A 13,975-nucleotide genomic window follows, 5' to 3' on the forward strand; every position below is an offset into this window, starting at 1 on the left:
CTTACCTTGGTACAGTTCCCCCTCCCCCACAAATGGCAACCTCCTAATTTAATGCCATTTTAAAAATTACTTTAAAAAAAACCTCCACCTACAAGTTGTAGTTGCTTAATCAACTGCGGCAGGAGGGGGGATTTGAACCCTCAGTGCTGCATGTTATGATAGATTTCTGGTGCTGACTCATAAGTTCTGATGTTTATATAGACAAACTGCATTGCCTGCATGTAAGAATCAGCTAGGCCTGAAGCTTGCAGAGTGACCCCAAAAAAGGGTGGGGATAAATGACCCTAATGGAGTGGGAGGAGAACATCTGCAAGGCAGCCCAATTTGGAATGAGCATGCTCAGTGGGCCCAGAATGCTAATTGTTAAGAATAAAAACAGAAAAACAGGAAGGTGGAAGAATGTAACAGAGTACCTCAAAGGAGGGCATGACAGGCTGACTGGCACTGTAAACAAGAAACAAGAACTGTTGCCATATTTTCTTGCAAGTCCCACTTCTTCCATACATTCCTGAACTTGCTGCCCATGAAGCTATACTTGAATTTGTAACTGGTGATGTCATGAGGCAGGGCAGTTCTTTGGTAAGAGGCATTGCCTAAGAAACCTAAGCCCCACGCCCTCCACCAGTTCAGTGCCTTGAATTGTGATTGGCAGCCAACTGGGAATCCTGGGTCTGTTTAGAAGCCAGGGCTATCTTAAGCATATGCGGTGCCAGGGTGCAAAGTTCCGCCTGGTGCCCCCCCAGGTTGCCCAGTCCCAGGTGCGCAGGACGGTGGAGCTGGCCGCCCAGCCGTCTCAGAGTCTTGCTGGTTCCCTCGCCCCTGAACTCGTGCCACAGAGCTGCCCACAGCAGAAGAGCCCGACGCGGCACTCTGACCGGCGGGCGGGCTCTTCCCCGGACTCAACTCTCGGGCCCCGGACTCTCGGCCTGGCGCCCCTGAGAGCCCGGCATCCAGGTGCCCCACACCCCTAGCGCCTATGGGTAGGACGGCCTGTTAGAAGCACATGTGGAGGTATGCTGGTTCATGCGAAATTTACCCTGCCTGTTAAAAGTGAACAGCTTGGCAGGGTGACATCCCTGGTTGATTCAGTGGAGCGAATGCCGTCTTCACCTACTTTACCAGTGGCTCCGACTAATTCTAACTGACAAGACCATCTCTTTGTTGAGAGATAGGCCGAGGGGCTCTTGCTGAGAGCAGCCTGTGACCTTTCCTTGTCACATTAACACTCCTCGCTGTAATCAGTCAGGCGAACGGGACTGAAATGATCCCACCATGGCACACTGGGCCAATTTATAATCTCCTCGTAGGAGTGTTTGCGATAAGGCAGCTAAGGAGCAAAGCAATAAATACTAGTAAATAGCAACATGCCCACCAAATGGTGAAAAGGTAGCCTAGAGGTGGGTGAGTCCTTGAAAAATGAGAAGCGTTCATCTGCCCCAGGCCTAGCAGAGTGTGTCCTTGCACCCATAGTCCAGCGCTCAGCTGTTTCCCCAAACAGTAGCTGTGGCAAGATGGCTACTTGTGCACTGCCAAATAAGAGGAAATGCATTGCCAGCAAGGAGAACAAAGGGGTGTGCATTTGCATAAAATTTTGCATATGTTAATGTAGATGTAGCTTTCAGACCGCCTCTCCCTTCCATGCCAGTAAAGACACTGGGCAATCAGACAGTCTCTCAAGCAGCTGGGATCTTATTATAGATCTGTGGTGAGGAACCTCTGGCCCACAGGCTTAGTTAGGCCTCCTAGGCCTAGAAGGTTGGCCCACCAGGCTATTTTTGTGAGCCATGCCCACCTTTCCCATGCCTGTTTTAGCTGCAGCTGCTGTGAAGAAAGAATCAGGCAGGGTCAGCGCATCACATTTCCCTGCTTGAGGCGGAACAAAGTGCCATCCCACTGCGCCATCTCTGCCACCAGTGGAGGCATCAGAGGTGGGCATGAAGCTGCTTCAGGGCTTCCACTGACCAAGGTGGCAGCTTCACCCTGCCTCATGCATGGGCTGGGCCAGGAATTGAGAGTGCACTTGCAGCCAGAGACTGAAGTTACGTTCACCTGTTGTCATATGTCTGCCCACCTGTCAAAGGGGCTTGTGGAAGGTTACCAAGGTCTAGTCCTCCACTCCAGTTATAGCTAGAAGATACCATACTGTAAACATGTGAGCATATAGCTTTGGATCCAGATCTAGTCATTCTTTTAAGGCTGTGGAAACTAGAGGTGCCATCAGGGCCTCCAAAGACATGTATGACGTGTATGAAGGAAGGGCATGAAAGAGTCCCTATCTCCCCAGGAAACATTAAGTCCAGAGACTAAAATCACCCACCTGTCCCATTGCTGCTATCCTAGTTCCACTCTGTGTCAAAGAGCAGCGGAGTGCCAGCATTTGGATTGGCACAGGGCTGCTTTGTCCTAATGCAGGGGTCAGGAACCTTTGGCCCACAGGCCTCCCTATTTGGCCCACAAGGCCATTTTGGCCAGGCTGCACCCACCTGTCCTACACCTGACATCAGGGGCAAGTTTGGATGCAGTCGGGCCAAAGGGGGGGGGGTGTGCTTTGCAAGCGTAGTGCCAACAACCAGCTGATTGCAAAGTCCTGATATAGGGACATATCAGGAAGCTGCCTTATATGGAGTCTAGCCTATTGGTCCATCTTCCTCAGTATTGTCCATGCCAGCTGGCAGTGGCTTTCCAGGGTTTCAGACAGGAAGTCTCTCCCAGCCGTACCCGGAAATGCCAGGGATTGAACCTGGTTCCTTCTGCAAGCCAAGCAGGTGCTGTGCCCCTGAGCAATGTCCCCGACAACAGCTCCAGCCTGATGTATTCTGGAATCAGCAGCACCAGGGATGAGTCAATGACTTCAGCAACAGCAGCTAGCTGTCAAGTTGTAAAAAGATGGTGACGTTGCAAGCTAACTGTCAAGGAAATCAGAACGCTTTTTCCTAGAGTTTCCTTAAAGGTAAACTGCTCCATCAGATTCTTTCTATGTCCCTGACCAAGTCTCTAGCTCTTACCCTGCATTGAGATGGGAATAAGACTGACTCTCCTAATCAATTCAAAAGTACCCTATGATGATTAAAAAATAACTATGAAGCTCAAGTCATGTGCCGTACGTGAAGAGCTCTGCTGGGTCAAGGCCAAAGGCCCATCCAGTCCAGCGTCCTGCTCTCACACTGGGAAACCAGATGCATTTGAAAAGGCCACAAGCAGGACTTATGTAAAATGGCACTTTCTCTACCTGATTCCTAGCAAATGATATTCAGAAGCCCTTCAACACTGCCTTCCACAGTGGAGGGAGAACATCACCATCACGTTTAGCAGCCACTGATAGCCTTAATCTCAATGAATGTGTATTATCCCAACTGGGAAAGGCCACTGCTCAGTGGCAGAGCATGCCGGTTCCAGGCCCAATCCTCAACTTTGCATGTGAGGGGCAGCTAGGAGAGAATCCTGTCTGAAATTCTGGAGAGCCACTGTTGACAGGGTAGACAACATTGAGATAGATGGACCAATGGTCTGGCTCAGTATAAAATAGCATCCTTTGCTCCTCTGTTCCTCTTTTAAAGTCATCCAATTTGGTTTCCGTCACTACATATTGTGGGAGCAAATTCCATAGTTTAACTATGTGAAGAAGTACCTTATCGTCTGTCCTGAATCTTCCAAAATTCAGCTGAGTTTGAGTATTATGAGTGGGGGAGAAAAATTGAGCTGTAAAAAAGCTCAGGCTGCCATCCTATGCACAGACTCCCCTTGCTTGGACACAGTGGGACTTACTTCTGAGTAAACTTGCAGGGGGTTGCACTGGCAGCTGAGAAACACTGTGTGTGTGCAAGGCAACTTGTATTCTCTCATTCTGGGGTCAATCTGCAGCAGCAGGACAGGTACAAATCAAGGGCCAGCCTTCCTTCCTCTCCTGCAGCTTCCCCAAAATCGAGTGCCCTCCAGCTGCTTTGGACTACAACTACCATCAACCCCAATGCTTGCTAGGACTGATGGGAGTTGGAGTCCTAAACAGTTGCTGGGCACCAGGGTGAAGCAGTTATATATTCTTAACCTGGTTGCATCTTGTGATCTGTCTATGCTGACTAAAGATTTCTAGTCACCTTATAAATATGAAATGGTGATTAAGACTTATGATTTCATCAGCCTTTTAAAGCTACCTCATTCTCAGTTATTGCAATTATAATGAAATTTAGGGAATATCGGAAATATTATCTGGTATAAATGGTTAAGTGGCAGAATTCCTAACATGTTATTTAGAAGTTGTTTGTCATGGAATTCGACACACTTTGTTGCATTCCTTGTCATTTATATCTGCTTGCCAATGGGCTTTGTGCAGTTAAACATAGCAACAAAAGAATTACAGAGTTGAAAGAGACCTGTAGGTACCTTTCTCTGTCTGCCAAACAACCTCTGTCACTCAGAAAGCTTGTATATTCAATAATAATAATAGTAATAATAGTTCGTTGTTGCTTGCTGCCGGCTAATGGTTGGGCATATGCTTCTTTCCATCCATTTTTTAAAAATAGCAGGGACGATCCCCAATTCCGCTGGGGGGTAAAAACGGCGGTGACTCACCCAGCTCCCGTCTGGCACCTCTGCGCGCCCCCTCCGGGCCCAGGGGGGCGGGGAGGAGACGCCCCGCTGGAATTCTAATTCAGAACCTGGTTGGGTTCTAGCTCGTGGCGACGTCACCAGCGGGGCGGGGCTGAGCTCTCGGGAGCTGCATAAATGGGCGCCAAGAAGCCCCGAAAGGGAACAGAAGCGGAGCATCGCTCAGTGCTGGAAAGGACGCAGCGGCAAGTGGGGACAGGGAGCACGAGAGAAAGGCGCTTTTCCGGACCCAGTTCCCTTAGCTACATCACTTCCAAGGTAAGTCGACTGCCCTTGATGCGTGGCTGTTAAGGCGGGGTAGCTTTTGGCAGGGGGGGGCGGTTGTTCGACGGCAGAGTCCCGCTGCAGGTGGGGGGGGGGCATCCCGCGATCAGGCTCGGCAGGATCTTTCGGAAGGGGTCGAGCGAGGACTTGGTGGGGGCGGAATCCGCTTTGCTGCTTCTGTCCCGGGCCGGACATGGCAGAGACACCCACCCAGTTGTGCGTTCGAGAGTCGAGCACACCAGGCAGTGGCGAGAGTCGTGGAAGAACTTATTTCTCCTCGTGTCTTTGCTCTGCGTCTCTGTCATGCATGGATCCGTAACTCTGCTCCGGATTAGGGATGGAACCCCGCGAGGAACTGCTTGATCAGGAGCAGGAAGGGGCGTTCATTCTCCTGTGGATAAGGAGCGCTTGCTGGATCAGGATAACATGGCCCGTCTAGTCCAGCATCCTGATCTCAAAGTGGGCAGCCAGACACGTCTGAGAAGCCCGCAAGGAGAGCAGGAGCACAGCCCTTCCCTCGCCCCCTTCCAGCATTCAGAGGCATCGCCTCGGGGGCCACCGACGGCGAGGCGGAACATAGCCGTCGTGACTAGTAGCCCTTGATATCCTTTGGGGGAGAGCGAGAAGTCGCTTCTTTCACTCTCTCTCAACGCATTGTTAGCGACCGTGAGTGTGTGGATTTGGAGTGTCTCGCTTACTCCGGATTGAGTTCGGAGCTAGAGAGAGTGTTGCTGTGATGTCCGCCCCTGCCACTTTCCTGTTAAAAGCGTGCCTCTCGCCCAGTGTGGAAGGGAGGCGCACCATAGCCAAGAAGGGGTGCGGGCGCGCGCTTACTCCGGATTAGCGAAAGTGCCGTGTAAACGTCCTGAAACGTCTTTCTCCCCAGGCGCCCCCATGACCCTGAACCGCGGCGACAAGCTGAGGTACCTGGACAAGCGGCGGGGCAGCACGCCCTTCGCGGCGCACCACCTGCAGCAGCAGCAGCAGCAGCACCTGCACCGGCGCAGCATGCCCGTGGACGAGCGCGAGCTGCAGGCGTCGCTGCCGCCGTCCCCTCGAGGCGAGCTCTCGCAGCTGATGCGCTGCACCTCCTACAGCCCCGCCGACGACGACGAGGCGCACCGCCAGGGCTGGGCGTCCGACTCGTCCGACTCCGTCATCTCCTCCGGCAGCGACTCGGACAGCAACCTCTACAAAGTCATCTTGCTGGGCGAGCACGGCGTGGGCAAGACCAGCCTGGCCAGGATCTTCGGAGGGGTGGAGGAATGCCCGGATGCCGAGGAGGCTGGTGAGTGCGGCGGAAAGGGGCAGACTCCGGGGGTGGGGCGCAGACGGGGGGCAGCGTGGTGCAATGGCTGGACTAGGAGTCCTGAACTAGGACCCAAGAGAGCAGGGTTCAAATCCCCACTCAGCCATGGAGCTCCCGGGGTCACCTTGGGCCAGCCTCACCTACCTCACAGGGTTGTTGTGATGACAAAATCAAAAGTGAGTGGAGAATCCTGTGTGCCAGGTCCAGCTCGTTGGGGGAAAGGCAGGATAGAAATGGATTAATAATAAATCAATTCAAAAGGTAGCAGGAGATCTGCTGGGGAAATGGATCTGCAGAGGGCTGTATGGCTGAGCAATGTATGGATCAGTCCACCACCACCTGTCCACGAATCAAGGAACACAGGAAGCTGCTTTATACTGAGCCTGACCATAGGTCCACCTACTGGCTTATTATTGTCCACACTGACTGACAGCAGCTCTCCAGGGTTTTCATGCAGGGAGTCTTCCCCAGCCCTCCCAGGAGATGCTGAGCATCAATGCTGGGATGGAACTTCCTCAAAGAATTAGGAGCATGGGTAATGGCAGCATACAGAATCATCAGAGCTATAGGTCCATTTAGCTCAGTATTGTCTGCACTGACTGGCAGTGCTTCCTGAGAGTTTCAGATAGCGCGTCTCTCCCAGCCCTACCAGGAGATGCCAGAGACTGAACCTGGGACCTTCTGCGTGCAGAGCCCTCCTGGATCAGCCCAATAGTCCACAGAGCTCAGCATCCTTTTTCCCACAGTGGCTGACCAGATTGTGCCTCTGGAGCTGATAGGCTTTCTTCATTCATCATGATTTTTTTTATTGCCTCTCTTTAAAGCCATCTCTGCTGGTGGCCACTTCCCCTTTTGTAGTAGCAAATTCCCCATGGTAATACTGTACTATGTGTGGGGGTGGATTAAGATCTTTAGAGACCCAAAGCACTGCAAAGATTATGGTTCCCCTATATGTAATTCAGAAGAAAAAGAGCATTATACTGTAAAATAAAAAAAATGTTTTTCAAAATGACACAAAGTTTACAAGTATGCTGAAATGTCCATACATGTGTGTCATGTGAAACACCTGATCTTATTCCCTTGCTTTATTCTGATATGCACCAGTGGTGCTTCTCCCTAGTTTAGCTGGGGAGAAGTAATAAAAAGAGAACGGAAAAATGGGGGAAGCATGTGTAGTGTAAAGAAGTCAAATGTCAAATTCCTGCCCCCATTCTCTTTGTGTGTAAAACTGAGTTGCGTTCAGGCCAACTCTGTTTCATTTGACAACACAGAACTCTAGCATTGACAAAATCAGACATCCGTACAATGCTTGTGGGCTTCCCTAGCAATGGTGCTGAGGACACTGAAGGGGCACAGCTTCTAGGAAGCTTTGACCCCCCCCTCTAAGATTTTATGATATTTCAGTTCCCTTCAACCCTCACCATTGGCCATGCTGGCTGTGGCTGATGGCAATTGAAGGCCAGCAACTTTTGGAGGGTCACTGATTCCCCCACGCCTGCTGTAGAATAAGTTAAAACAATTCTTTGGTGGGGAGGGGGAACTTGTTGGAGAATATTCAGGGGGTTGGATTAATGTATAATTACTTGGAAAGTAACTTGGAATTACTTAGAAAGTTTTGTATTAAAACTGTTGCCTTTTTGAAATTTATTTTTATTAGTTTTCAAATTATTATGGAACCACAGAGACAAGTAACCAACCAAACCAAACTACTGTATCCAACTAAAGAAAAAACATACAAAACTTAAGTATGTTAACTAACAACACCCAGTCTAAAATAATGACTACTGTACCATATTTCTCTGAATGGCATGGGCAGAGATGCTTGTAAACCTGAAATTAAACTTTATGAAATAAAATCCCACTTTACTGAAGAGAAATGATCTGGATCTTCCTGTCCCTTGAGTGTTATTTTTGTTCTGCATTGACTAAATTCCAGAGGTTTTTTTTAAATTAACACCATAAGGATATAGTCAGATTAAAAAAAAAAAAATCACACCTGTGGATATGGCAGATGTGTCTGTTGTTTGACTGAAAAAAGTGGATTGAAGGAAGCTCAAATTCTGCCTGCTGCATTTTGTTATTTGAAAAATATGCCTTGTGTTTTATCTTCCATACTGTGGTTGTTGTTGCTTGAATAGTTGAATAGCCACCTCCACCACTTCTTCCCAATCAAACCTGAATAAAGCAAAATAAATGTTAAAGCATGGCTTACATTGCATTCATTCCATGTTCTTTTCCTACCAAGTGCTGTGCTGGAACTGTTTGTACAACAATAAATTTGGAAGGGATGATAATTGGAAGCAGTACAAGGATGGCAGAGGCTGCTTTGTTTATGCACCAGATAAGGAGTTGTATCACCATCTAGTTTGTTCAGGTGCTTAAGCTTAACTGCACAGTTAAGCTGCTGTTTTATATTTCAACTGATTTGGCACCTCAGCCTTAAAACACATCTGCTTTGACTAGAGTCCCAGGATTTTAAAATGGAGCTATATTCCCAAATCCTACCATCCTATGGCCACTTTCCTGGTAGTCTTTGCAGTAAACATGCGTAATGTTGCACTAAATGTAATATTAAGCATGTTTGCTGAAAAGCATGTTAAGAGTTACAGTCCCATGGAGTTGTCTTAACTGGATTTTGGATCTGACTCTCTGATGTTCTTAATGCAACAAACATCTTACAATAAACATTTTGTGGTCCCTTCCAACTCTACAATTCTATGAATCTTGAGGGGGGGATTATGTTATCCTAATGTCTTTTTAATTTCCTTTATAGGAAACACATATGACAGATCTATCATAGTTGATGGTGAGGAAGCTTCTCTGGTGGTGTTCGACATTTGGGAGCAGGTAAGGCATTATTTACTTTAAATGTTACATAGATTCAGTGTTTTTTTCTGGGGGGATGCAGGGGGGGATGCATACCCCTAAACATTTTGTGAATCTAAGTTTGGCCTCATTGAGGGGCAGTGTTTCAATATGAGTAGGAAAATGAGAGTACCCCTAAACATTTTTGAAGGAAAAAAGCACTGCATAGATTTGTATCCCATTTTGTAGCCCAAATTATTTTCATGTGTTCTAGTGCTTGCTTGCAACAAGTTAAGCAGCATTCTGTGTAAATTAGTAATATCTTTAAACAGATAACCAGTTCATAAAGCAGTAAAGCACAAAGAACTGGATGTCGCAAACTTAAGTCTGTGTGTACACTATATATTTAAAGCACATTCAAAACACACTTTCTCTCAACAAATTATGGGCACTGTAGTTTATCCCTCAGAGTTACAAGTCCCAGCAACTCAAAGCAAACTAGAGCGTCCAGAATTACTTGGGGAGGGAATATGTTTTGAATGTACTTTAAAAGCACAGTGTGTACCCAGCCATACTACAGTACTATAAATGCTTGCATTGCTGTGCCTTCTTACCCCTTCTTGGTCCCTTCCATATCTTGCCTCCAGTGCAGGTCTGGGGAATCTCTGAGCTGCTGCATATTGCTGAACTATAACACCATCACCATTGGCTATGCTTGCTGGGGCTGATGGGAGTTGTAGTTCAGCAACATATGGAGGGCCAAAAACTCTCCAACCATATTCTGCTGGCTTGTTCTTTAAATCCAAGTAACCATTCTTACTTAGAGCTTTAACATGATAGCATATGCAGGGGTCAGTAACCTTTTTCAGCCGTGGGCTCGTCCACCGTCCCTCAGACCATGTGGTGGGCCGGACTATATTTTGAAAAAGAATATGAACAAATTCCTATGCCCCACAAATAACCCAGAGATGCATTTTAAATAAAAGCACACATTCTACTCATGTAAAAACACGCTGATTCTTGGACCGTCCACGGGCTGGAGTGAGAAGGCAATTGGGCTGTATCCGGCCCGTGGGCCTTAGGTTGCCTACCCCTGGCATATAGCCACCTTGGTTTGGCCAAGGCTCATATATACCAGGCAGGTATAGGAGTGCCCTTTTGTGAGGATTTTCTGGAAGAAGTTTAATTTTTTTAAAGTGTTTTGATTGTACAATATTCATTTCCCCAGCCATGAGGTCTAGTGGCTTACTTTAAAAATTCGACCCACAGTGGGATGATTCCTCCCCCAACTCAAGTTGCTAAAATAGTTACCAAGTAAAAAATGTTTAACCTAATGTTTACTTTGTTCAGTACAAACCTCTCTGTTCCTATTTTTAACTGTAGGATGATAGTCAATGGCTCCAGAACCACTGTATGAAAATGGGGGATGCTTACATTATCGTCTACTCGGTGACGGACAAAGTTAGCTTTGAGAAGGCCTCTGAGCTGAGAATTCAGCTACGAAGAGCGAGACAGACGGAGGACATTCCGATAATTCTTGTAGGGAACAAAAGTGACCTGGTCCGATCACGAGAAGTTTCCGTAGATGGTAAGTTACCTTCTCCTAATATAAATCAAGTGTGGGGCACTTTGCTGTTGGGAGTTGGTGGGGTTGTAACAGTGATTCTTGGAAGAGTTTCCTAAATCGCTGAGCTCACCAAGAATTCAACCTGCACTGCTGCAGAGAGGTGGGGGGCAGAATGCAGGAGATGTGAAAGCCCCAACACTGCCTTTGTGGGGGCTGGTTTCACATATGCATGTTTACTGTTTGATTGCAAGATACAAATGATGACTTCCATGTGCCAATGGACCAATGTAGATCTAATCCCAAGCAGGATCCTTGAAACATAGCAATATATAGCAAATATAGCAATATATATATAGGAAATGGAGCCAGTTCACATACTGTGGAGCCAATCCAGTGTAAAGAAGTCAAATGATGCTTGTGTTTGTGTGTGAACCAGCCATTTGTCACTGAAGTAAGTTGTCTAAACCTAGGCACTGTAAACCTGGCAGCCTGACCCTATAGAGGTTGGCTACAAGTTTGAACATACTGCCTCAATCCATTGGTCCATCTATCTCAGTACAATCTACACTGAATGGCAGAGGCTCTCAATATTTCAGATGGGGGACATCCCCAGCCCTATATGGAGATGTCGGGGATTGAACCTGGGACCTTCTGCATGCAAAGCAAATGCTCTATCACTGAGCTACAGACCATACCCATGTATCTAACCAAGCAGATTCCTGAAACACTATAAGACATGCTTACCAATATTGAGCTGGCTGGCTAAATTGTCTGATTCAGTATAAGGCAGTTTCCTATGTATGTATGCGCCCACACTTGCACCAACATTTGACACTTGAGATAAGTGTTTCTAGTATCTTATTCCTGTGAGTGACTAAAATTTGTTTTAACTGTTTTTAATATTGAATTTTAATTTGCCATAACCTGCTACTGGTGGGTAATAAATTGAATAATGATAATCTCCCACCCTATGATTTTCAACCCTTGTATAATCTCTTTCCACCAATATTTGGGAGGAGAGCATGTGCTTTGCTGGCACGTCATAGTTTTAAATAATTTGGTGTCCTCCTTCTGCCCTCCAGAGGGACGTGCCTGCGCTGTTGTGTTTGACTGCAAATTCATCGAGACTTCAGCTGCTTTGCATCACAACGTCAAGGACCTCTTTGAGGGGATCATCCGGCAAATCCGGCTACGCAAAGACAGCAAAGAAGACAATGCCAGGCGGATGGCTAACACCAAAAGGCGGGAGAGCATCAGCAAGAAGGCCAAGCGATTCCTTGGGAGAATTGTAGCCAAGAATAACAAGAAGATGGCATTCAAGGCCAAATCCAAATCCTGCCACGACTTGTCAGTCCTTTAAAAAATGGCTTTCAGCAGGACCAGATGCTGTGTGTGTTTAGCGTGGGTTGTGAACATGCCTTTGACTGTTGAAAGTGTGTGGGGGGGAAAGGACTTTGAAAACACAAAGCTGCACAGTTGGGAGGAAAAATATGCTCCTTGATGCCTTACAGTACCGAAGCAAGACTTGGAAGTAAGAATACTGTGTCTTCATGGGTAAAACGGTTTATAAGCTTCAGTGTGTGCAAGCTACTGAACTAATTTTCATTCAGCGGCTTTGTATGCCTGCATTCTCACTGTGTATATTTGCCAGCTGTCCTGTGGACATCAGGGATGCAAAGATAAGAATGGACAATGGTACACACACACAAAATGCAAAATGTATCACCATCAACTTGTCTCCTTTGCAGAGCAAAACTTGAATACATGTACGCAGGCTCGTACACTCTTCTCTTTGGTAAATATATCAAAAAGCAATGATCTTTTAAAAACGAAATGTGGGCTGGTAAAAGGCCATTCAAAGCGCATTTGGATGAGTGAAAGGGAAAAAAATGCAGAATAAATATAGTTTTTTGAAGTTTTAATTTGCACTTTCATTAACTGTTTAATTTGTTAAATTGTTTACATGCAGATTTTATAATAAAGTATTTCTGGTTATAATATGTTATCATGTTTCTTTTTTCTTATAGTAAAGGCATTGGGAGAGCTAGTGGTTTTTTAAAAGTGTCCAGAAAGCATATCATAGCATTCAAAGTTTGCAGATTTTCATTTTTAATTAATAACCAAACAGAAAATGGCAGACCAAGTCCAAATCTTTATGCAGTAGCTTGCCCCCTAAATTAGGGGAGCTCCAGCAGTTGTATGCAAATACATGTAAGCCTCAGAGGGATTATTGTTGATTTTAAATGAAGCACACCTTGATAAATTGCTATTTTGAACAGAGAATCTCTCTCTCTGTCTCTCTCTCTCTCTCTCTGTGTGTTTGTATACATTGCACTATTTCCCTGCTGATTGCAAACAGGGGTGACTCCAAGTTTGAGTGGCAGGCACCAGCACTGTAGGGGAACCTGATGTGGTGCTTGGGCCTCAGATGCTCCGTGGTGATGCTGGGCCTGATATTCAGTACTCAAGCTTTGGAACTCTGAGGTAGCAAGGGAAGAGCCTGAAAATTAACAGCAAGTTGGCAAGGCATGGATTGCACTCTCATTTCTCTCTCCCACTCTTCAGTTCAAAACTGCAGCTTCCTAAGGATGCTTTCCTCTTTAAACCAGGGCTGAGTAGAAACAGAGTAGTACTGGTTTTTCCCCACGTAGTTCACGAACAATCTAGATCTATTGCATATATATTTTTTGCCCATGAAAAGTGCATCTTGAGAAAGTAGTTTCATTCTGAAAATGAACACTCATTGCAGATTGAGTCTGTGTTATCCTGCAATGTGTCCATTTGCAAACAGACCTAAGTGATCCTGGTGATGTAGGAGGCATCCAAGATCACATACCAAGATCACAACCGCCAGTTCCTTCTTCATTCACCAGGGGCATGTACAGGGTGGGAGAAGCGTGGATTACATATGAACATAAGATCCTTCTGGATCAGACTAATGGTCCATCTAGTCCAGCATCCTGCCAACAGAGCCCAACCAGATGCCTGTGCAACCCCAAGAGCACTCTCTCCTCCTGTGGGTCCACCAAGTGGTATTCAGAAGACTGGAGGCAGGGCACAGCCATCGTGGCCAGTAGCCAGTCAATAGCCCTCTCCTCCATGAATTTGTCCAATCCTCCAGTGGGAACGAGTTCCATATTTTCACTATTCGCTGCGTGAAGAAGTCCTTTCTTTTCCCTGCCCCGAATCTTGAAACACTCGGCTTCAATGGGTGGCCATGAGCTCTAGCATTATGAGAGAAGGAGAAATGCTTTTCTCTATCATTTTCTCCATATCATGCAGAATTTATTTTTACTTGTCTTTTCTCTAACCTAGTGAGGGTTTCTAGAAGTTTTCCAAGTAGCCACACCCACCCCTGCAGGCAAGAAGAACTAGAATCAATCTAGATTGAAAGCAGCATGTTGAGGGTGAACACGAATAATTCC

At 46.6% G+C, this 13,975-nt stretch overlaps 1 protein-coding gene across 1 annotated transcript; it reads left to right on the plus strand.

The window, feature by feature from the left end:
- The first annotated feature begins 4,745 nt into the window (after positions 1 to 4,745).
- Positions 4,746 to 12,548, plus strand: RRAD (RRAD, Ras related glycolysis inhibitor and calcium channel regulator). The gene is made up of 5 exons (XM_083751218.1): positions 4,746 to 4,863; positions 5,756 to 6,157; positions 8,952 to 9,025; positions 10,367 to 10,571; positions 11,633 to 12,548. The coding sequence occupies exons 2-5, from the start codon at positions 5,764 to 5,766 to the stop codon at positions 11,908 to 11,910; spliced, it is 951 nt and encodes a 316-aa protein (XP_083607344.1). The 5' UTR covers positions 4,746 to 4,863; positions 5,756 to 5,763; the 3' UTR covers positions 11,911 to 12,548.
- Positions 12,549 to 13,975: the final 1,427 nt, after the last annotated feature.

The sequence above is a fragment of the Podarcis gaigeae genome, assembly GCF_964106915.1.
Source record: "Podarcis gaigeae genome assembly, chromosome: 8".
In the NCBI taxonomy this organism is placed as follows: Eukaryota; Metazoa; Chordata; class Lepidosauria; order Squamata; family Lacertidae; genus Podarcis; species Podarcis gaigeae.

Excerpts from the sequence above, each read along its gene's own strand:
- RRAD (XM_083751218.1), top strand. The coding sequence starts at position 5,764 with ATGACCCTGAACCGCGGCGACAAGCTGAGGTACCTGGACAAGCGGCGG. Across the intron at positions 9,026-10,366 it reads TGTTCGACATTTGGGAGCAG|GATGATAGTCAATGGCTCCA; the intron begins GTAAGGCATTAT and ends TTTTAACTGTAG. Across the intron at positions 10,572-11,632 it reads ACGAGAAGTTTCCGTAGATG|AGGGACGTGCCTGCGCTGTT; the intron begins GTAAGTTACCTT and ends TCTGCCCTCCAG.